General features: G+C 46.7%; 1 protein-coding gene across 3 annotated transcripts in view; it reads left to right on the top strand.

The window, feature by feature from the left end:
• The window catches only part of SETDB1 (SET domain bifurcated histone lysine methyltransferase 1), a 1,213,210-nt gene that overhangs the window by 753,727 nt on the left and 434,819 nt on the right, over positions 1 to 24,664 (top strand). For all 3 annotated transcript variants that reach the window (XM_069649750.1, XM_069649751.1, XM_069649752.1), the window contains exon 16: positions 1,477 to 2,108. In XM_069649750.1, coding sequence (XP_069505851.1) covers positions 1,477 to 2,108 — 632 coding nt within the window. The remainder of the gene's footprint in view (positions 1 to 1,476; positions 2,109 to 24,664) is intronic.

The following is a 24,664-nucleotide window of genomic DNA, read 5'->3' as shown; positions in this document are numbered from 1 at the left end:
TGAGCGATTTTGTTATGAATGTTATTTTATTAAGTCCCAGTGAATTATGCATTGGTCATAGCCTACTGAACCTAAAATGTCTTGACACATGTCCCTCATGTCTCTTATTCTTCCCCTCCCCTACCACTTAACCAATGTTCTCCCTAGGCATAAACCTCCAACTCTTGGCACCAGCACTCATGTCAGCTGACTTGGCAAATCCCTTGATATAGGGATTGTTTCTTACAAAGTAATCCGGTGAAAGTCTACATACTACCAGGGCCCGCTTGAGCACATCTCAAGTCCATCAGGCACCACTCACCATCTAACTACATCTAATACTATGCCTCATCTGTTCTAGATATTCCCATCACAATACAACTCTGCTCTAAATCGAGCTGTACTCTGAGTCCTACACTCATGCTTACCAATGACATATCACATTTGAGAAACAAGCATCTCTACTTCATCAACCATATACCCTTCCACTCATCCCAATTGGGTTTCCTCTGATTTTGTTCATTCAGTTCTCTAGCTCCTCTTTCTTAAAAGGTCCCCCTCAAACCTTGCCTTCCTTTACACAGACTTGGGTCTGGCGATACCCACAAGGCCAGATGGTGTAAGACCATTACGGTGGTGATTGGCACAGTAGAAATATTGGATACAATAGTAACGTGTAAATATAGTTCTTTGCACTGTTAGTTTACATACAATGGGGAAGTAGCAAGCCAGACTTGCTTATGCTAACTGATTCTACTCAATCCTAATCAGAAATGGGTTTCTTCTCTGCCTGAAGTTGGTGGGAGAACCAACCAAAGTGTAATCTCATCTAGGAGTCCCTTTGTGAAATTTTTCTCACCAGGCTGCCCCCGGCCGTGGGTAGGCTCCCTTAACCTCACCTACAGTCCTTGTTGAAGCATGGAAACACTTGCAAAAACCACCACTGGTGAGCTGATGAGGCAGTATTAGTATTAGTCCCCATTTTAGCCTTGTCCTGCTGGTGGCCCTCCATAAAAGGCTCAGCAGGGCTCTCACTGCATATGCTGATTTCTAGCCTTGTAGTCGGCGCTTTATGGGAGATACCCCAGTAATTCAGTGGCTCCAGTGAGGTCCATTCTGGGGCAAGTAGCATGTGGGAATAGGTCATGCGGTTGGGGTGCTGTGTAAAACGATCCTTGTCAGACCATGGCTCTGCTCTGGTTTTGCCATACAAAATGCTTCTGGTCCAATCCTCTTCCCCTAAAAGTATGATGGATGGGCTAGGCGTAAGGATAAACATTTTGCCTAGGTTAAGTGGTGATAACGTCTGGAGCACAGGGCTGAAAGGAACCTTATACTCTGTCTAACTAGTCGTGGTGCCAAAGTGTGCAAGTCCCTCGACTTTGGCCATAGTTGCGATCACTGGTGTAACAGGAGTGTGCATATGTTTTACTTGTCTAATTATCAACCATCATTTTTACCACTAGGCTAAATGCCTGTTTTTTTCTGTTTTTGCAGGTAAGATCCTGACTGATGATTTTGCCGACAAGGAAGGCCTTGAGATGGGTGATGAATACTTTGCTAATTTGGATCACATTGAAAGTGTGGAGAACTTCAAAGAAGGCTATGAGAGTGATGCTAAAGCCTCCTCAGACAGCAGTGGTGTGGACCTGAAAGAGGAAGAGGAGGAGGAGAACACAGGAAGTGATGATCAGGAAGAAAGCAATGAAGAGAGCTCAGATGACAACTTTGGCAAGGAAGGAGATTTCAATACCAACTCTGTGTGGCGTAGCTATGCCACCCGACGTCAAACCCGGGGGCAAAAAGAGAATGGTCTGTCTGAGACAGCGTCCAAGGACTCCGGCCTTGCCCGGCAAGTCAGCCATGATGACGCCAATGCATGCAAGCTGCCAGTTTCTGAGGAGACTTCGAAGAACAAGGTGGCTTCTTGGCTGAGCTCCAACAGCATGTCTGACTCTTTCCAGGACTCCGACAGCCGATCCTCTTTCCGGTTAGCGGAAGGGGATTCAAAGCTGAAAGTGGAGGCGCAAGCTGATGGGGAGAAGCCTTCAATCTCAGGTTTTGGAATCAAGGATCCAGCAGGGGCTGACCCCAATTCCAAAGGCGTGAAAAAAGAAGAGTTTGGGAAGGTAAGAGAAGTCAGAGATCCTCAAAGTCTAGATTCTTCTTTGTTTAGCTCTTAAAAACTCTTGTTGACTGTGACACTTTTCAGAAATACTTTACATACCTTTTTTCTCAGCAAGATTCAAATGCATGAACATCTAAGAGTTCTGCCACTCCCCCACTTTCCCGGTTGCAACATACTCATTAAAGCATTAGTCCTCATTAAACTGGCCTACTCTAACATACATCGCCTTGGCCTAACCTGCTGGTCTTTCTTACCCATTTAAACAGTGTTAAGTTTACGACATGCACCCTATTGATGTGGATTTATAAGGGGGAGCTAAAAGTAATTCCAGGATTGACACAACTCAAGTTTTTATAGTTCTGCTCTCCCTCCTTCCCAATTGGTTGGGATTACCTGTATGTAGAGGCTATGCAAAACTGAAGGTTTTTAACCGTTCCTAAAAACTGGTGCTCCTCTGTGCAACTCAAAGTCCAGCACAAAACTACTAGATCACATCGTGGGACCACAAGCAACCTTCAACATGTTTCAAGCTCATTGGGCACAGTCGGTGATGTTTAGCTTGGATATCTAGGCACAACAGGCTTGGGACCTAAGTCTAGTCGTACCTGCCCCACTCGGGTTGACTGTTTGGAAAGTTAATTTTGTTTGCACCTTTCCCTCCATAGATTTCTATGGGACACCCTTACCTTTTGCTTGTTTTCAGCCCTACCCTGATTTTTTCGAGGTAAGTATAGTCTTCTGATTTACTTACCTTGCCTGTTTTGTGTATTCTTATGGGGAAACCGACTAGTTCCGAAGACTGTCAGTACAGAGTCTACATCTCTCTTTGAGTTTTTGTATTGTTACCATTGCTCGCATCACCCACAGTGAAGTGCAGTTAAGATAATCATATCTTTTTATATAATGGCTTTTTGGTTACTTATACAATGTGCCTAAGACGAGCTGGTGGCAGCTGTGATATTTTTACAATTCTTGCTATTTTGCTTGTGCACTTTTGCATTTAACCCGAATGGCTACTAAAGGTGGCTTGCTTCCTAAAATGGCTCTGCTACAAGGTTTTTCACTTGTTCTGTGGCCATATTGTTTTTTGGCCGTGCTCCTGCTTTCCCAGGTCACGAATTGCCTTATATGGAAATCTTTCCCGGGGGAAGCTGTGGCTTTCAGGGCTAAGGTACTTTGGGTGTGCATGCGTGGCAGAGAGAGGGGGCTGGGACTGTCTAGTGCCAATCCACTTCTTTGGCGTCTGATAGTCTGTTGATGGGCAGATGTGGTGGCCGGTGGTTATTGATCATTGGATAGCCACTGGCTGTTTGAATTGTGCAGATCCTTACCATTGGTGGGTTTACTCAGAGCCTGAATCTTGGAAAAAGGGAGGGCTGCTGTATCTATTCATCAAGGAGAAGTTGGAGCCTGTGCCTATATGAAGAAGAGCAGCCCGCTGATGACTCCAAGATGAGCCTCGCAGCTGACCAGTATTGACTCCAGTGTTGTCCCGGTGATGCCCTGCCCCTCGGTCCTGATCGCAAGAAGGCCTTTGACCTCTGGACTGGTGAGAACCAGCTTCGACCCCTGCTTGAGGATCAGTGCCTACTGAGTCTTCAGAAGTGTCCTTGGGCCAACAGATGGACTGACAAACCCTCTACTGGGCTACCTCGCTGCAGTAGTCGCCGATCCGAGCAGAGCCTTGCAACTTTGCAACTCTTCAGCTTATTCCGCAAGTCAAATCAAATGCCATTATTCCACAAGTCGCCTGCCCCCGAATTTTCAGCTGTCTCACATCAAGGGAAGCTGTGCTACAATCGCTCTTGTGCTCGCCACTTTGGAGATTGCCTGTGGCCGCCTTACTTTGACGACTCGCGTTGCAAGACTCCTTCAGTTCAGTGAGGTGCCCTGAAGTGGTCTGTCCCACAAATGTCTTCATGTTTCCTAGCTTGAGTCTTTAACTGCAAGCTGTTGGAACTCATTCCTATACATTGCGACTGACGGAAACTAAATCCTGATGCCAAATGTGACCTCTGCACCTGGGGTTCCTGGGCCTTCTTTGACTGGACCAAGTGTGGAAGATTGCGTCGCCAATTGATTTCAGAACACCTGCAGTGGTCTCTGGAGGAATCTGAGTCATACCGGTTTCTGTCCCCCTCTGTCTCCTGTAGGGTTACATAAAGTCCTGGCCCAAACGCATTCCTGCCTGACCTGGGTTAAGGATCCTTCCCTAGGACTTATCCTAGTGTGTTGGATTGAGTGAAGTCCTAATCTGCACTTTTATCTAACTTTGGAACTCCTTAATCATAAACATTGGTACTGTTAATCCCTATATAAACCTACCTGAAGAAGTACATGCTTAGGAACTGGTGACATTTGGCACAAGGCCCCAAACCATTTTTAGGATTGGATTTATAAAAATTAGGGGATCTGTTTTGTGTTGATTCTAAGAGTTCCTTTTATCTGTATGCACCTGAACTACTTATATCTGTGTTGCACTGGTCTTTGTATCAAATGCTAATCTATCTCTCCTAAGGGTAAATGTATACTTCTTTTTTAATAAAGGTTTTGTGACAAGATTAGAGTGCAAAATAAAGGCCTAATATTTGTATTTTTAATCTAACTTCAATTACTGATGTTGCTGTATGTGGACTCAGTGGAGCCTTAGACCATTCACACCCTTCCTGAGCCTATGCTTTGACCGCTCTGCTACCTTACCTTGATTAGGTTTGGCTAAACACTGTGGGCCTCATCTCGAATTGGGCGGTAGCCCTTAAATGCGGCAGTAACGATATTACTGCCCCATTTAAGGGTCTGCCCAATCATGAGTCTAGCCAGCTTTAAGCTGGGGGTAAATGCACCAATTTAACACCCATTTTCGGGTGCAATTAGCGTGCTCTAAATGTGCTGGAAATGCCCCGTTCGGTCCAATGGACCCATTGAGGAATACCCATTACTGCCCAACCCTTAATCTGGCGCTGGACTGGCTGGCAGTAATGCTATTCGCCCGGGCAGTATTCCGACGGTAATATCGCCCAACTCGTGATGAGGCTGTGTGTCTTCCATGTTCACCATAATAATGTGGGCTTCCAAAATCCTCCCATCAGGGCTAATTTTGGAAATCCAAGCAAAGCTTATAGTTAATGGCTGATAACTTTCCTGAAGTGGCAAAGTACCCTTTGGAAAACTATTTGCATAGAGCCGGGCTCATGCATGAGTATGTCCCACTGTGGGCTGGCACCACTGCCAGCAAGTCAACAAACGCTATACCCAATTCCAGATTTCCCACCCACCAAGTGAGTTTGAATTTGCTTCTGCTCCTCCCTGACAAATTTTTCTCTAGGTGTTTTACTTTAACTTGCCACTACCCCTTTACTTTAAGGGTCCACTTAATCATTTAATTTGTTACCTTTTGAGATGGTGTTTGCCAGCTACCAGCCCACAGATCTTCAGAGCTCCAGTTGACAACTTTGGCAATACAGTTTAAGAGGGACAGCATCATGGAAAGTCTCCATTGTCAAAAGAGCAGAACCTTGCCTTGCAGTAGATGGCCTGGGCAATGTTTGTCCCAGCAGCAGTCTTCCAGTGTTCCTTTGTGGTATTTTGTACTTTGTATCCTTGGGTCCAGTGGTGAACTGAAAAATGGCTACAGATCCTCTCTGTATATAAAGATTCCTATGCTGGGTGACCCCAGCCCACCTATACAGGGACCTGCAACATTCAAACTCTGGGCGGCTGTCCAATCATGGACAGCTGTGTCCAGGGTAGTCCTCATCCCACACAAGGTACAGGATGTGTATTGGCACTGTCTACACTAGCCTCTTACCCTTCCTGAACAAGTTCCAGACACACACAAGGTGAGTTCCTGTGCACTGTCCAGCACCTGCAGAGCGGATGCCCATATTTGGCTGCCCTCTGGTTTCAGAGGAAGGCCTCCAAAAGGACACAGATGGGACTTAACCAACATGGCCAGCCATTTTGACCACTGGCAAAAAAAAGTACTACTCCCACACTCCTGGCTCTATGTAATGAAGGCAACAGCGCTATACCAATAGCCTTAAGGACTAATTGGCGCAGCCAAAAGAAAATTAGTTAAGCAACGGAGTGAGGTTAAAAAAGGCCTCACCCCAAACCTGAGGCCAGCGTCTAAAAACAGATATGCTGGGTGTCACTTTTAAGTAGATGGGAACGCCATCAAAAATAAAAATCGTTTCTAACCTATGCCTTTCAAGACTGGCTTCAAAAAGATGACTTGAAAGATTTCTCCACCTACAGGTTAGGCACCTACTGGGCCGCCTCCAGAAGCTCTTGCTGACTGCTTTGTGGTAGAGCCACTCCAGACGATCCTTCTCGACAGTCAACACTACTGATAAGGGGAAGAGGAGCATGTCCCCTCCCCTCTCCTCTAAGACCTTTCATGAGATAAAACCATGCATGTATTAAAATTGTTTACCTCTGCAGGTGTGTTTGGGAAGCCTCCCTGGCAACCGACTTGTCCTTTACTACCTATGGAAACAACAGTTATTGAGTAAATAACCTGCTTGGTCCATACCTCTCTAAATCTGCTTTCTTACAAGATGCTAAGAAGTCTGTTTAGCTTTCCAAACAGAGGGTGCATTAGCCATTTATCAACTCAATCAAGGAACATGCATACTCTGTTGCAGGAAGACTGTTAAAATGTTTTAAATCAGTGGGAATTGATCAACATAGACCCATGAGTCCTTTCCATTGTTTAAACATGGCCTGTTGTCTCCCTTCCCTCAATCCATCACCATCGAGAGTTCAATTCTTTTTTTTTATAACTTTATTTTCAGCTGATGGTTACATTACAAGACATTGTACAGAATTGTACAGAATGTCTTATTCATTCAGTTTGAATCTACAACATGGAAGGTGATCTAACATTGATATGTGCTTAGAGGCATGGGGTGGCGCGGTCAATCTCTTCATCCGATACTCCCTAGATATCCATTGGGTACCTTCGGAGAGGGCCCCAAATGTCTTTTGGTCTACATGTGGTGGATATCCCCTTAACATAGTTCTCTTCACATTCGTATATGTAAATCAAGTCTTTAAGTCATGCTTGGGGAGTAGGGGCGAACTTTGCTTTCCAGCATTTAAGAATGTTCCGTTTGGCCACTGCGCCTGCAACCGAGAAGAGTCTACGTGTTTTGATTGGCACCTTCCCTATGTCACCCAGAAGGTATTTCAGTGGGGTGGCTGGGATGTGTACATCCAGTATGTCGCTGAGGAGAGCGGCCACTTCTTCCCAGTAGTGTCTGATTGGAGGGCATTCCCAATATATGTGTATCGAATTTGCTTCAGGTGTGTTGCATTTTGGGCAGGTTGCTTGTTTAGAGCGGTCATATTTAGCCAATTTGCTGGGGGTTATGTGTAAGTGATTCAGTATTTTAAACTGGATCTGTCTGAAGTTGACACAGAAAAAGATAGATTTGGTATAGTAGTAGTATTTTGACCATTGTTGGTCATCTCTAGTAATGTTCAGATCTCGTTCCCATTTAATCTTCATTGTCTTTTTGGAAGGGGTATGGGATTGCACCACCTAATTCAGCGTGGAGATATTGCCTTTAAAACCCTCTCGTGACATAATGTCGGTCAGAAATGGGTGTGGGGTAGGAGCGGTTGGTAATGATGGCCATTTGTTTCTGCACGCTGCTCTTAGTCAATGGTATTATAATGTTGTAATGAACTTTGCCCCCACTTTCGCCTGAGCCTTCTCCAAGCTAACAAACCTCTCTTCGGGGTATAAATTTCACCCCCCGCATCTCTTTCCCTGGGTCCCATTTTTGTTGTCATGTCTAGTGTAGGTTCAATGTCTGGGTAGTGCCAAAGGGGGCAGAGGGCCAGTATGGATCTATGCTTTCCACTTTGCTAAATAGTGTTGCCCAGGCATGCACTTTGGACGCCACCGGGTCTACGTCGCCAGTGTCTTTCTTGGCTTTGGCGTATGGCATGGTTTGCAGGTTTATGGGGGCAGCCGAAAATTTCTCTGCTTGTATATGGGCATTCTGTTTTGTGGGTCCAATATTTCGCAAAATGTGCCTGTGCAGCGTAGTAGTATAGTAGGAAATCCAGGCCGCCAGTCCACCTGTATCGTATTTTTCACACATTTTGGGCCAACTAAGTCTCACCGTACCTCCACCCTATATGAAGTTAGAGGCGAGTTTCTGTAAAATTGGCGTCCAGGCCAAATTGGAATATTACTAAATAGATATATTTTTTTCAGACGCTTAGCTTGATCTCGAGTACCGTTAGATAAGGTTCATAATTTGCAGAGTATAGGGTGCGCTTATCTTTCGCCATTATGATGCCTAGATAGCGAGTCGAGTTCGGGTACCATCGGAACCGAGCTGTGGCTGGTGATTGCACTGTGGCCTGAGTAAGGGGGATGATTTCTGATTTGGCTTGGTTAATTTTATAGCCTAAGTATTTCACAAAGTCATTAATTTCTTGCATCACACGAAGAAGATTGGTTTCAGGGTCTCTCGTATACAGCATAGTGTCGTCGGCATGGGGCGAGATGAATTGAGGTGGTCCCCTAATGCGGATGCCCCACCATGCATGTTTGTACCCCAAGTGTGCCGCCATGCCTTCTATGGTAAGTGCGACGATGAGGGGGAATAATGGGCAACCCTGCTGTGTGCCTCTGTGGAGCGTGAACTTGTTGGTTCTAATTCTGGCCGTAGGGTCTTTATATAGCATCTGTATACAACTCGGATATCTTGGACCGAATCCCATCTTTCGTAGTAGAAGGCGTACATGAATCTCCAGGATACGGAATCGAATGCATTCTCATCGAGTGCGATCCTCGCCGTCTTTGCTTTTGGGTCTAATTGTGAAGTGCTAGCAAAGAATCTACAGAGATTCTGTGATGCTGGAAATGTATTGGAGGGACAGGGCTTCCCTGTCCTTGTTCTGTAGTCCTTTTTCATGTGTGTTCTGTATTGTTTTCTGCACAGGGGTCCATATGGGACCCCTCCCATTGCAGCTCTTCTCTTATTCTCTTAGCCAGATCTTAAAGGATTCCCAGACCGTGGCACCGAGCCTGTATTGTTGTCGAAGAATTAGATTGTCTGTTCGTAGTGGTTCTATCACCGAGTCATCTTTCAGTAATGCTGGTGGTGGCATTTGCCATCTAGTCGGCTTTGGCATATATCTGCCAACTGTAGGTCTAGAAGGACTGGTGAGTGGTCAGATAATGTACGGGGGAGCATGGTGCATTCTCCCTCATCGGGGGATGTATTCGGGGGAACACAGCCAGTAGTTGATGTAGTAGCTGGGCTCATGTACATGTGAGTGGAACGTGTATTCTTGTTGGTTGGGATGCAACTCTCTCCATGCGTCTTTAAGGGGTAGTGCGGACATAGTTTGTAGAACGGTCAATGCCGTCCTGGTGTGGTTTGTGTCCTGTGGATGATCTGGCTTTCAGTGGGTCGAGGATTGTATTCAGATCACCTCCCCATATTATTTTAGCTTCCCCCTTTTGTGAAATTAGCGACATGATCCGTAGGCAGAACTCCGGCCTATGTATGTTTTGGGCCAGATGTATTAATCAAGATTAGTTCTTGATTGTATATAACACCCATATAATTGCGTATCTCCGTCTACTATTGACCTGGCTATTTGGAAGTCGGTGCGTTGATGTATAATGGTTAGGAACCCTCTGGCTTGCAAGGAGTATTCTGTTCCAATTTGACATCTGTCCCCAATTCAGAGCAAATTACTCTGTTTCTTTTCTTACAAGAGATACATGCCGTCAAGAAAGTATGTCGATCTTGTGACATGTAGCGTGTGCCAGTATTTTCCTAGCTTTTATGGATTTTGCATGTGCCCTGATATTCCATGTTAGAAGTCTAATTCCCAGGTATGTCCTGGGTGATGCCATTTCCACTTTATATCCTCACCGTTCTTGAATTCTTGAGATTTTCTGAATTTCGTGTATTCTTTGCAACCGTCAGATTTTTAAAATAAAGTTATCCCCCCCCCCCCTCTGGGCTCCATCCCTTGACCTCATTATTTTGCTTACAATTATTGTGTGTAATACAACCCCCCTGTCGATCTACCACTTTTAGGCAACAGGCCTAACACAAACCACCTGCCCCACCCTCACTATCCTCCCAACTGGACAGTATAACCCGATAACATAATTGCAACATCTGCAACTGGGGGTGGCTCTGTATGGCCACAACCAAACTGTTCGTATCGGTCTGCTCTTGGGAGCTGCTGCGCTAGCTTCTGGCGGATCATGGAATTTGCACCTTGTGATCATCACTTGGTGTCTCCGGGTGCTTTCATGTGTTTGTTTGTGGCGGAGGGTCGTTGCTGTTTGGCGGTGGAGGAATGTTCCACTCTATATATGCCATGGCTGCTTCAGATGTTTCAAAAAAGTGGGATCTTCCTGGGTGGTGCACACAAGTTTTGTCGGGAACATCATGGTATAAGGGACGGATCTTGCTCTAAGCGCTTTTTTGACCAGGTCGAACGTGCAACGGGGCTGCCTGTGCTCCATTTGAGATGTCGGGGTATATGTGAATCCTTGCCGAGTATATGATGTTCCTTTTTCTCGGGAGAGGCGGAGGATCAGGTCTCTGTCTTGGTAATTGAGTAGGTGTGCAATAATGGTCCTTGGCGGAGCTCCCGGTTTGGGTGGGGGGGCGAGAGATCTGTGGGCTCTCTCGACTAGGAATTGTTGGGAAAACTGGGCTTCCGGGAGCATTATAAGTATTGCTTCCTCCAGAAAGTTCTCCATTGGTATATTCAAGGTTTCCTCCGCCATGCCCACCACCCTGATGTTTTTCGACGTGATCTTGATTCTAAATATTCGCACTTGGATTGGATCAGTTTCTTGATGTCTGCAATGTCCTTACTTTGTGTAGCGGAGGTGTCTTCTAGCACTCCTACCCTGGTCTCTGCCTTGGTGACCCTAGTGTTCACTCTCTGGAGGTCAGCCCTGATGGAGGAGATGTTTCTTCCAATATCTAGTCTGCTATTGACTGTCACAAAGCCGGCCTGTAGTGCAGTCATGTATGGGTCCATGGCGTTCTGTATTTGTATTGAGCTGGGCGAAGGGCTCGTTGTGGTCCCCCGCTCACTCCTCTCCCATATTAGAGCTTGTTTATGCATCCATGGGGCTTTTCTTGTTTCCTTTGTTGCATCTTGTCATGTCCACACCCAGCCAAGCTGCCTGCTCACGTGTCTGAGTACTATTGCTGACCTTTCGTGAGTTTGACACCTGCGTGATGTCTGCGTTGTGAGCGGGGGCTATTTATGGGGGGTACCACTTGGTGACTTCCTGTGTTATTCTGCAAAGTGGTGGTAAAGCTTAGCCCCCTCTGCGTTTATTTTGGGGTGGTGCTATGTGTCTACTCCTTTGTTTTTGTTACAGGTTGCCCCCTGTTCTTGAACTTTATGAATGAGGGGGTTATGTGTTTGAGGGATCACTTCTTGTTGGTGCACATAGCACAGGTATGACACCAATGCTGCAGTCCCCTGCGTGCACGTTGTTTTAAATTGGCAGAGCTAAGCACCTCGTCTGGATGTGGGAGCGGTCTGCGTGTGGGGGTAATCTGTTGGCAGCGCTATGCATCCGGTGCTGTTTGTCCGCTGGTAATACTAGATAACTTGACTTATGAGAAGTAGGGTCATTTCAGTCAGGCAGTCCAGTGTAGTTATAGCGACTAGCTCCACCTCACGTCCGATGCTGTGTCCCCGCCCCGGCGGTCCGGAGCATGTCTGCCCTGTTGGGAGCCTGTACCGCCCGTCGGGGAGCTGACTTCCTCTCTCCCTTCGGATCTGCCAGCCTCTTTGATCACATCGCGCTCCGCAGCCTTCACCCTGTGGCTACAGAGCTGCGGACGTGAATGCCTCAGCCAACCGCCACCGGGGTTAGTGTAGTGCTCACTGCTACGGTGTCTGCACGTACCTTCTGCCGGTTCACCTACGATTGTATCACAATGTGTTGCCCACAACATCTGCGATGGATTACACTGCTCTCTCACAGCGCACACAGTATGCAAGTGGATTGGGGTCCCTCACTTTGACGGCAGGGTTTAGATAAAAGGCTCGGGCTAGTGATGTGGTTGGGGGCTGGACGGGTCGCTCAGTTCTCCCGCCGCTAGTCTTCGCAGGGCCCGATGCGGCGCGGGATGTGTATACCAGCCGTGTTTCGGGTTGTAGTGCTCGGGTACATTTATAAACGACTCCACTGATGCTCCAGGCGTTCCGCCACCAGATTCTGTTTTGATTGTCCGCCAACGTCCCAATCCGCAGGATATTTCTATATAGGATCTTTAAAGCTGCACAGCTCTGTACCTAGGCAGCCATTTTAGTCAGCGTCCAACAGTGCCCCTGCCTGATTTCAATTCTGACTCTTTAGGATGTAAACCAATTCCAGCTAGTGGAAAACATTCACATGTAGGTCTTCTCCGAATTCCTGCATCCATTCAGAGAGGGAATTAGATGGTTTCATTAGATCTCTAAGAGCATCTGCAGTAGCAGAGTTTTGCCATATGAGACCAACACTTTAAATCAACATGTCTACAGTTGTGCCTTAATGCAGGCTGCAGACTTTTCACCAGGATCATGTCCTTCTTAGTTGCTCGTTTACATCTGCGGGTGATTCTTCTCTGGATGACTTGTTTTTAAAGGGGCCTGTCCCCTTAGAGAAGAGATTGTTTTCAGGAGACCATTGATGTAACTTAGGAGCACAGATTCTGTTAAACAAAGCCAAGTTGCATCTTGTCCCTAATCACCATAATCGAGTTGTATGGGCCATTTAGTACTTGGTGATGTAAAAAGCATGCTGATCTCAAGACACAAATTTGGATATTCTGCATACCAAACAATGCTTTCAGAGCAATGCAGCAGTTTGTTTGATTCCCAAGGTTATTTTGCTTAGTGGCCCACTGTATCTTCTAGTTCTGTAGGAAAAACTCAAACTCTGCTGTGTCACAGCTCTGAATTTGTATCAATATGTAGACCTTCAATCAAAACCAGTCTCTGTTACAACACAGGTTCTAGATTCCCTCTTTTAGTGGATTCAATGAGCGAACCTCATTGATGCATCTCCTCTCAACACTCCACAATCTGAGGTTATTGTGACAGATTCCTCGGAATACGGGTGGGGAGCTCACTGCATGGGTTTATAGGCTCATGTGCTCTGACCAGGCAGGACAGAAAGAACCATATCAGTGTTCTAGAACTGAAAGCCATTTGTTCTTGCACTAAGCTTCTTCCTGCCTTCAATCTAAAGAAAGGTGGTGTGCATTTTTACAACTGATTCAAGAGGTATGTTTTACATCAGCAAAAATGGAGGATCTGATGCCTGTCAAGCCTTATATTGGTACAGATTTGAGCCTGGACTTGCTGTCACCACCTTTTTCTGAGAGTCCCCATCTTCAAGGCAAGACAAGTGTATTCGCAGGTTCCCTAAGCAAGCTCTTAAGTTATTTCCATGAATGGGAGTTCAGATCATTTGTAGCCAGGTAGATCTTCATTAAATGGAGCCACCCTCAAATAGATCTCTTTGCAACCGACAATTCTGTCTGCACACACTATGCAACAAAGGTTGTCATTGATTGCCTTATCTAGGATTGTCTTTACCTGGGGAATGCTCTTATGTACTGGTCAGACAAGATACTTTCCACCTCTTCCTCTGATTTAGATGACCCTGCTAAAGATGAATGGCCAACCAGCGACTAGAATTCCCTTGGTACCTTTTTGCCGACTGTTTTTAGGGATTGTAACTCCCCCATCTACTTCAGCGGGAACCCCATCATATTAGTTGATTGTTTTGGACCCTAGCCTGACTTTTTGTGGGTATTCAGTCTTTTCTTTACCTTACTCCCCTTTCACCCCACATCATTTGGAGTGCACTGGTGAGTTCCTAAGGCTACTAGTGTAGAGAGACTATGTCCCCATTAAAACACTTTTTATGTAGCAGTACTTCCTAACTCATGGAGAGTCCAGCAGGGAAACATTGTTTTCATAGTTTTCGTTTGTGTATTCTGTGCATTTTTCAAAACACAGGCTGGTGTCAGGGTTACCTCCCTGAAGGTTGTTTGGTACACTACAGTGCCCTCCTACATTTTTACTAGTGAGTGAGCAATTTAACCACATTGGTAGTTGAAAATAGCTACACTTCTCCCTTAGTACTTGTTGCTTCCAGTTGTAATCCTCTGCAGAATAGCCTGGCGAATGTTCTTCAGGTTTGACGTTCAGAGGTTGTCCTGTTGAGGTTGGCTTCTGTTAGGGAGAATTCTCAGAAATGTGCTAATTCCTCTCTACCTTGGAGAACCCCAGCTCTTTGCTGGACTCTAGGACTTTTTTTTTTTTTTTTTACCTGGAGAGAGTGAGACCCTGTTTTCCCCACTCGCTCATGTAATTTTAATGTGATTTGAACTCTGTTTCTCTTTTGGTTATGGAGTCTGACGAACTTCATAGGCATCATCTTTTACATTGTGTTACACAGCACCTTCAGTGTAGCGACACAGGGAAGTCTTCCAGACTTCCCCAAGGTTTAAATACCTTCACTTGGATAAACTATTGTTTCCAAGAGCAGTGAAGTGAAATTGACTTTACTTATATTTATAATTTTCTAGATGAGCACACACTATCTTACAATAGGGTGCTGGATGGGGTACTTGGTATCCCCTTTGACTAGCTTCTTATATAACATGTTTATGTTGCCCTTTCCTCGATGACAGTGGCAGTGGTTTACTTTTAACTACTGTGGTGTGCATTTACCGCAGGCTGCATTTGCAGCTGCAGTAAAACACCCAAGTGTGCCATTTTTGTCAAAATGGCCCGGCATTCTTTTTTCGCCATTTTTTCTAGTAAAGGTCCTTCTTGAGATTCATTCTGCATGCCAAACCAGGTTTGGTCCCTTTGGTCGTTTTGTCTCCAGGGTGTCTGGCGGGGGCAGGTAGCGAGGGAGGTGCCCGAAACTCCCTGTGCTTAATCTCCTAGGAGACAGGAATGCACTCTTAGGTGATTGGCCGACTGGCTGTCCGGCAATAACAGCCAACCTGCTGGGTGACTGACAGCTAGGCTGGAATGAATTGGAGAAACCTGCATAAAAGGCAAGGCATTTTGGCTTGAAAGGCAGAGTCAACCACTGGACGAAGGAATCCGAAGAAGAACGTAGAGGACGTCTGCTGCAACTCCTGGACCGTTGGTTTGCCCTGTGAAGCCCTGCTGCTGTGCTGAAACTCCAATTTCTTTTTGACTAGAGAAGCCCTGCAAGGATGACTTCTCCCCTTGAGTTGGTGGGACCAATCAACTCCAAAGTAAGCCACCTGGACATCCTCTCAGAGCTGGTTGAAATTCCACTGCAGTTGCTGCTGGAACCAAATAGCCAGGGAGAGGAACACCAGATTGTGTGTTGCTTTTAAGTTGGCCAAGAGCTCCAGGAAGATCCTCCGAACTCTCAGGAGGCAGGACTGACCGAGCCTGAGCCACCTCAACGGTGTGTTGGACCCCAGATGCAAGGAAAGCCATCTCAACAGCCAAGAGTCTGCGGTTTTGCTATTTGCTTAGACGCGAGGAGCTGAAACCGCAAAGTGCCACTGAATCAAAGTTTGTCCTTTCCTGTCGTTGACCGGCCCGTTGCAGTGCAGGAGTTCTACAGTCGTCCTCCCTCTTGTCCCCACAACTGGGGCCCAGGAACACGGGATTTGCAGAGCTGCACAGGAACAGAAGTAAGCCAAAGCACTTTCCTTCTAACCAAAGGTACTGTACAGTCTAAGAACTTCCCTCTTGTTATAACCTTACCTGTTCTCTGCTGAGACTTGTCTGGGTTGCCCTTTAGATTTGCCAACAGCTCCTTTACTTCACAAGCCTAATCATTTTGTGGCTCTGCTTTGATTTCTTCTTTTCTACAAAGGCTTCTAAAACATTGTGCAAGACTTTTACTTACCTGCCAGAAGTGTTTCAGTTCACCTAGACTTTTGCCCAATTGACTTTGGCCTAGCCTGGTTCCCTGACTGACTCTTCTTCCCTTTGTCATTGTGTTTGGTCTTCCTTCCAGGAAGGGGTTAACTGTGTATTTGGGGTTACCAAAAGTACTTATCTGCTTCAGAATATTTGTGTAAATTCTTGTTCTGTTCCAATAACCTTTTTTTCCTTTGACATACGTCTGATTCTAAATACTAACAGTGATATATTAATGTCCACAGCGCCCTAGTTACTAAAGTCACCTGAGGGCGTACGAAGTGTCTGTGTGCCATCCCAAAAAGATACTGATTTAGACATATTAAGAGTGTGTATTTGGAAGTATATTTGTTTGTTACTATTATATTGCCCCCTTCTGAAGATGGCTTACTGTAACTGACTGTTAAATGAATGAAGGAAGAAACCTTGTGTGTAAGAGTTTATTTGAATACTTGTCACTGTGAATCTCTGTGCAACTCCCCTACAGCTCACATTGACCCCTCTTGAGATAAGCCTGGCTGCTCAATCACGCTACTAGCCTGTGTAGTAGACTTATACCAAAGGTTGGGTTCCTATTGCCGGGTCGTCAGGGTTGTTGTAGTGCACCCAAAGGGTACTGCATACTACCTTGCCTAACAGCTTCCTGCTCAAAAACCATTCTAGTGTAGACTACTGAAACTGCAACTGTTAAAACGACCCTACCTTGACTTTCTGCCTAACACTCTAGCCTACACAGCTAACTTTCCCGATATATTACTGTATCGAATCTTGCATAGCCCTGCTAACCGTTTCAAATGCTCTAAAAGGTTTTCTAGTTGCTCTGTCATTTCCCAAAGGTAAAAACCGAAGGCTAGTGTGACTAATCTAGCAATATCGTCATGTTTCTCTGGAGGGAAGCCTCTCATGCGTGGATAGGGACAGGCATAAGGTACCTGTGCATGGCTTTCTGCAGGAAGGTCACGTAGGTGAAGACGAACCCCAGAAGGACAGGAAAAAACTAGACCAAAATAATCTCACAGCCATAATTACTTATGGCATTCATGTGCCCGTACAATATATCTATATGGCTTATCGTGATATTGATGAATATTTGAATATTTCCAGTGAATCACCATATCCACCTTTCCTCCCTGCCCCCTTTTCAGTACTAAGGTGAGGAAGAGGGCTTGAGCAATGAAGATGACCAGAGGCAGTAAGGCAACGCCGCAGTCTACTCTATGGACATTTCTAAACCATGCTGACAGACTTGGGAGAAAGAGGCAGACACAGAGTTTGATGGTAACTTGATCTGATGACGGTAAGAACGCTGATGGGGAACATACCAGTGGTGCACGGAAACGTTGAACCATGCACAGAGAAACCGGAACAGAGGAAGCATACTGCTTGAGAGCCTGAGACATCACGAGCGGAGTGCAGCAGAAGAAAGCAAAACTAGTGCCAGCCGACTAACGGGACGCACGCAGAGCCGGCATACCGAAGCGGACAGAGGAGGAGAGACGTGAGGGACAATGAAGTCGCCCGGTACACCCAGAAAAAGCAAATGGGTTACCGATTGTCTGAGTGTGTATGCCATGTCACATGAAAGGTGCGAGAGAGTCAAAAGGAAACATTTGAAGGAATTGGAATATTTTCAAACAATATTGAAAACGGGTCGGCGACCAGATGCTTCTAAAGGAGAAGTTCATTTAAATACAGACAGTATTGGATAAAGGGCAGAAGCCCAATGTTTTAAAGGCAGAGTGAAAACAGGCACTTTGCTAAACAAGGGTCAGTGACCCAATATTGGTCAAATATCATTTTGTGGATAAACGAAAGTTTGATTGGAGAAGGGAGAAGCCCTGGTGGGTTAGTGAGTCGGGCATGCAGTGAGTCTGGGACTCACACCCATGAGACAAAGACAAAAAGACTTACTAATTTCACATCCTGGCAGGAGAGTAAACCAGGAGTATAATGAGAAGTAAACTTGAAAGTGAGAAGCAAAGTGAATGTGGAATTGTGAAAAGTATAAGAAAGGGAGCAATCATGCCCATTATTTAAGGACAGATAATAGTCACAAATACCCTGGCTGGAGAATACACCAGACACATACAAAAACAGAACTGCTAATGGAAAAAGGAAGAATGGTAGCCAATTAAAAATAATGGAACAACTGAATGTGTGAAGCTGGACAATAAGAGCATCTCATGTGGGAAAATTCACACCCTTTAAAATTGTGAACACCAAGAATGAAGTATTGAACAGTGAGGACAAGAGGGGCTAAGGAAAAGGGGAACAAGTGGAGAAACTCGAGCTGAACTTATAAAACAAAGCCATGGCAGGGAAGAGAAACGGAGTTAATACTTTTGTAAAACAGTGAAACTTTGTGGATCCTTGACCGAAGGCACCGGAAAGACATTGGAAGAACAGAAGAAACCTAAGGGAAGGGAGGACCCTTTTTTCCGAAATAACTTTTCATTCCTTTTCTTTCTGCACCTTAAACAGGTATGTTTTGGAATTCTGAAGGAAAGCAACAAATATATATATATTTGAGGCGTGTGGGTCTGCTTACATCACATGCTATGCATAGGCCGACATCTAGTAGTAGTCAACGGAGTAATGCATGATTTGTTTTCGAAACCTGAGGAACATCGACTGGGCGTGTTGGTAATACTATCCCTAGTGTGAGGTTTACTGTACCCATAATCCTTCACGCGTCGAGGTCGATCAGTTTCTATTTTTCCACCATTGTGGTCGGTCGATAGTTTGCAGAGTTCTTCTGGCTAACACCTTTAATTAGACAAAGTTTAATTTTAGACTTTCTTCCTATCCTTTCTACAATCGCCCGTCACACTACCAACTGCTTTGGTGGCCTTCGACAGACGACGAACAGACTGCAGCCTACACAGGCCTCACCAGGCCTTGCCCCTTTACATTAGAGAAAGGGGGGAGGGGCAGGTTTTTACATATCTTTGCTGTTAGAGAATGCCTCTTCTGATCCTTTATCTTCCCTTTCATCGCTACGCTGCCTTTCCCTCTCGCTATGGAGAACACACTATTTAAGTTATGCCCATTCTGCAACAGGAAATACCCCTGAAGAAAGACAGTGTGCAATCACTGTCTGCCAAGGGATCACCCCAATAAGACTCAAGTCCTGCAAACTTTTCTGCCCGAAAACTTTCAATTACCATCGAACCAAGCGCTGGGCCGACCACGCCATGCAGGCCAAGGCCTCCATAGACGTGGCAGGGAAATCCAGTGACGGCAGCATCAACGTCCTAAAGTGATGCCGAGTATGATCTGGTTCTGAAGGAATCCCATGTGTGAGCCCCAGACTCCAGCAAGCAGGCCAGCGGTCCTGTGACTGCGAAATCTCCCAGTGGCAAAGGCACTTGCACCTCATGCCACTCTAAACACACAGCCCACGGCTGAATATGGATGACGTGTCGACCGTTCATAGCCATGCAGTGTCTGAGGTCTGTCCTCTGGGCCATCTAGTTCGCTGCTCAACAGGTCTCTGAAACCGGTGTGGACCAGGCCCGTTTCAGACACAGCGCCTATAAAGGCGCTTCTTTCTCGCGCCGAAGGGCATGCGTCGAAACCCCCTTGTAACACATCCAAAACGAGGGAATTCATTGAGAAGCATGTCCCGCACACGCTTTTACAGTCCAAGACCTCAAAGACACCCAAATCTTTGATTCCCCTACCTTCCCAGCCCTCTACCTCCCAAGATAGCGGCTATGTTAGCTCCAAAAACACCCTTTCAGGGGCTCTGTCACAAGGGACCTAGAACCTTGCAGGACACCCCTACTCCCTCAGCATTTCCCAAATCAACTGAGTGCACCCCAGAAAGTTTTGATAGGGTAATGAGGTTATCCTGCTTTGTGGACTTAATGGACCGCCACCCTGAAGAATTTAGAAACCCCCAGGACCCAACCCAAGGAGGAAGGGGTTATCCAGGGATGAACCACCTGCCAAGGTGCCACGCTTAGTTGCCTCACAGCCCAGCACCTCTACCCAGACTCGTGCTACTCCACAGTCCCATGACCCCTCTCAGGATTTCTACATTGTAGAACCCTCAGGTTCTCAAGATCCTTTTTGCCAAGGGGACCAGTATGGTCAGGACCTATATTACGATGTCATATACTACGTCATCCAGTCCCCAGATAATCAAGATCAGCCAGTGGCTGACTCACCGATTGACAATCGTCTCCAGTATAATGAGCTGCTCCATGGGGCCGCCCAGCATTTTAAGATTCACATTTGGGAGGGACAACTTAACGAGGATTTTTTTGAGGATATTCTGGGAGACCAGAAATCCACTACGCAGTTATTCCCCTCCTGCAATCTGGATAGGTGTATCCAGCCTTCCCTCTGTCATGGCCACAGGCCCCAGAACACAAAAACCACACCATCTAGTGATGGGAACAAAGGGTCACTTGACTCACTTTTGTCCCTTTGGGACCTATAAACACAGGGACCCTGGCTGGACTCAGTCCTGGCGCCTTTGATGCCAGGCTCATATAGAGATGTGAGCAGGAAAACTTTATTTCCGTGCAGGAGTGTTTTTATTTTTACAAGAACTTTCCGGGAGTTGAAAGCCTTTATTCCAGAGAACATCCTCTAGTGCTGGCTCATAGGGTGTGGCAGGCTGAACCTGGTGGACGTGGCTTCAGAAGCTGAGCTATATAAGCAGCTCCATCCTTAAGGCCGGTGCTTCGCGTTACTGTGCACTCGCGTGCAACGTGACGCTCACCGCCGCTTGGACCAGTTTACTTACCTTTGAAACCAGGCGTTCTCCTGCATTCTCACCTCCAGGAAACCGGTGCTTCATCGCTTCATATCCTGACATCCAGTGATCTTGATCCTGACGCCGCAGCACCACACTCCGCATCCACGAACTCGGACCCTGTGAAGAAGAAAGACAAGGTTAGAACATCCGTCCTAGGGCCACGCCGCATTTGAACCCCACGCGCATCATAGTTAACATCTTACCAGCTACTGTACCACTGCACCTTCGTTCCTCATTCCCTCCAGCTGTCGCCTCGAGCTCCGCAGCTTCTACTGGGCCGGCAACATCACCTGCAAGGGAAGAAAGCAAAAGAGCAAACATCAAAAGGGGAACGGACAGCAATAGAAGACAACAAACTTTACGATACAACAAAAAAAGACTAGGAAAGACAAAGGCAAACGGGAACACTTACCTGAAGTATAGTGGCTTAGTCGCAGCATGACGGGGCTACCACGTGCAAGGGACCATTGAAGGAACTCGGTCCAGATCATACAGGCGCCCCTGCCAGAAGCAGCAAGACGGAGTGCTGGCCGAAACTAATCAACAGGTGAGCTTTCCAGGGACAGTGCATCCCACGGGTACCACGGTTTGGGAGAAGAGGTCTGGAAGGGGATCAGGCACTCAAGCTGGCATATTCGCGCCCCCTATTCTCCACGCAGGAGCAGGCCCGAGCAGCATCACCCATTACCACCAGTCACCACATAAGCGCCGATGGCGAAGTCGGACCCGAGCAACCTCAACCCCGGGAGGGCTGCAACAGTGGCTCAACGCCTCTGCAGAGACCAGGTGAGCGCAACACGCTCCTTCCACCAAATCTTACCAGAGCATTCAACCCTTGCCTTGAGACGGTGTCAGTTTGGCCCCTACCGACTCACTGTACATCAGGGGTCAACTGAAACCCGATTCCTTGGTTGTCACCACAAAAAGGACGAGCAGGCACAACTCTGGCCTCCACAGTGGCCCCGCCTGATAAAGCAAGAAGATCTCTACCTTTGGCAGATAGGTGGCTTCCTCATCTGCCTACCAGACTAGAATAGCCAACAATACCATCCTCCCTTCTGGCTTGCTATAGTTGCCACAAGTGGGACGAGCTGGAACAACAAATTGGGCAAGCAAGTGGCCAACTGCATCTTAAACAGCTTAGTTACCGCTGGCAATACAAGCCACATCATAGATGAAGGCTTGTTAATTAAACGCCATGCAGTCAGGGTTTAAGTTGGAAACGCAGGCCAAGCTATTAAACATGGCCATTGAGCCCAATGCCCTGTTCGGTAAAACAGTTGAGGATGCGTTTAAGAGTGCCAAAGGGGAGTATGATACCCTCAAATCTCTAGACAACTTTCCAGCAACCCTTTTGTCCAAAGGGGGGCCTTTAATCCAAGGAAATTATTTTATGGGCAGTGCCCTCAGAGTTCCTCCAATTACGGCCAGGGTAGCTAGTTGCCATCATGGGGCACCTCTCAGGGACAGGCCATCTCCAATTTTCAGAGAGGCTCCAAAAAGGAGCATAGGTAGAGCCTCTTCCACCAGAGGCTCCACCCCACCCAAGCAATGATCCCCCCCCCCGCTCCAAGCCCACGATCCCCCCCCGCTCCAAGCCCACGATCCCCCCCGCTCCAAGCCCACGATCCCCCCCCGCTCCAAGCCCATGATCCCCCCCCCCCCCCCCGCTCCAAGCTCATGATCCCCCCCCCGCTCCAAGCTCCCTCCCATGCTACTCCAGTAGGAGGTTGCATCTCAAAATTCACCCACGCATGGGAGGGGATCACTTTTGATAAGTGGGTGTTAACCACCGTGGCGGGTGGATATTGTATAGAGCTTCTACAGAAACCATCCAACGACCCACCAACATACAGAAAAATGAAATCAGAAGAGAGGCGCATATTACTGGAAGAAGTCAAAACCCTGCTGGAAAAGGACTCGCTATGAATCTTCCCGGGAAATCTGGTAAACAAGGGTGTTTATTCAACGTACTGCCTTGTGCCAAAGAAAGACTTAACAATGCGCCCAGTACTAGACCTGTGCCCAGTGAACACTTATGTCAAGCCACAGAAATTTTGCATGGCAACGCTACAGGTGGTAACATTGGTTATGAAAGATGCATACTTTCATATTTCAATGTTCCCAGTGCACAGATAATATCTGCGCTTCCAAATAGCGGGCGCACACTTCCAGTTCAAAGTGCTCCCGTTCGGCATAGCCTCAGCTCCAAGGGTATTCACCAAGGTATTAGTGGTGGTAGCACGGACCTACGAAGAGTCAATCCCAGTGTACCCTTGTATAGACAACTGGCTAAGATCAGGGAAGTTCCCTCAAATATGCAAATAAAACACCAAAGGAACAATCAACCTTCTGTTCCAATTGGGCTTCTCTATCAACGAGAAGAAATCCAGTCTCATAACCAGTAAAATAAAACCATTCCTACGAGCAATCATAAAAACAAAGGAGGAGCTAGTCTTCCCCTCAAATGAGAGAGTACAAAACATGCTGTTGCAAGTACCTCACTATCTAACCGTACGCAAGGCAGTGCGCCTGCTTGGGTTGATGGCCTCATGCATTTACCTAGTTCTACACACGCCGCTACACATGCGCCCAATGCAAGAGTGGGTAGCAAAAAAAGGGTCTTGGGCAAGCGGTCAGTGGGACGATCTAGTGGTTGTTTCGTTAACCCTAGTACAGGCTCTTCGCTGGTAGTCGAAATACAATTTGCTAAAAGGAAAACCCTTTTGCAATCCACCAGTTCAAGCGATATGAACCACAGACTCCTCACTGTCCGGATGGGTAGCCATTACCTTCACCACACAGCTCGCGGCCAGTTGACACACACCAGAGCCCAGAACCACATTAACCTTCTAGAACTCCTAGCAGTTCTCAACTCTCTGCTGGCTTTTCAGCAGCATCTACTAGGTCAAACCGTGCAAGTCCTCACAGACCACACCACTGCCATGTTTTACCTAAACAAACAGGGAGGCACACTCTCCACGTCTGTCCAGACTGTTGCAAACAATCTGGAAGTGGGCACTGAAGCGGAACATGTTCCTTGCCTCTCAACACATTCCAGGGGAACTCAATACTATTAGCAGACACTCTAAGCAGAAATCCTCTACCCGAGGCACATGAGTCGCAAATCAACACAGATATTCTGGACGAGATCTCAATGTGGGGTTATCCTCCTTTAGACTTGTTCACCACAAACACACAATGCCCAGACTTCACATACAGGTTTCCCCAACTAAAGATTTCCTGGTCGAGGAAATTTGCTTATGCTTTTCCACTGACACCACTCCTGAGCGGGATAGTGGACAATATGCACCAGGGACAAGCCACTCTAATCCTAATTACTCCAATGTGGGCAGGACAACCATGGTTTCCACACCTGCTCAAACTGGCGATGTGCAAGCCGATCAAACCTCTGTTCCCCTCCAACATGCTGTCCCAACACAAGGGGACAACACTCCATCTACATCCTCAGTCTATGATCTATCTTGGCAGCCTGACTCCTGAAGTCATAGTTTGGGCACTTAAACCTTCATCATAGGTGTATGGAGATCCTCAAGGATGCACAGAAACACAACACCGGACACTGCTACTTAAACAACTGGAAAAGTTGTCGGGTAAGGCGCGGATCACAATCCCTAAATCCAATTGAATGTTCACCATCCAACATTCTACACTACATGCTTTATCTACTAGACTTTGGACTAGTATTTAACTCCATCAAGGTACACCTAGCAGTCCTGTCTGCGTACAACACTTCACAAAACAGTGCTAAAACATCTATTTGCTGCTGTACCTTCTCACAACCCACCTCCTTCTCCAGGTACTGCTCTCTAATCTATGCATAGCATGTGATCTAT

This window comes from Ambystoma mexicanum, chromosome 1p (assembly GCF_040938575.1).
Source record: "Ambystoma mexicanum isolate Mex_15411 chromosome 1p, UKY_AmexF1_1, whole genome shotgun sequence".
NCBI classification, from domain to species: Eukaryota; Metazoa; Chordata; class Amphibia; order Caudata; family Ambystomatidae; genus Ambystoma; species Ambystoma mexicanum.
This window is presented reverse-complemented; position numbering and strand designations above follow the sequence as displayed.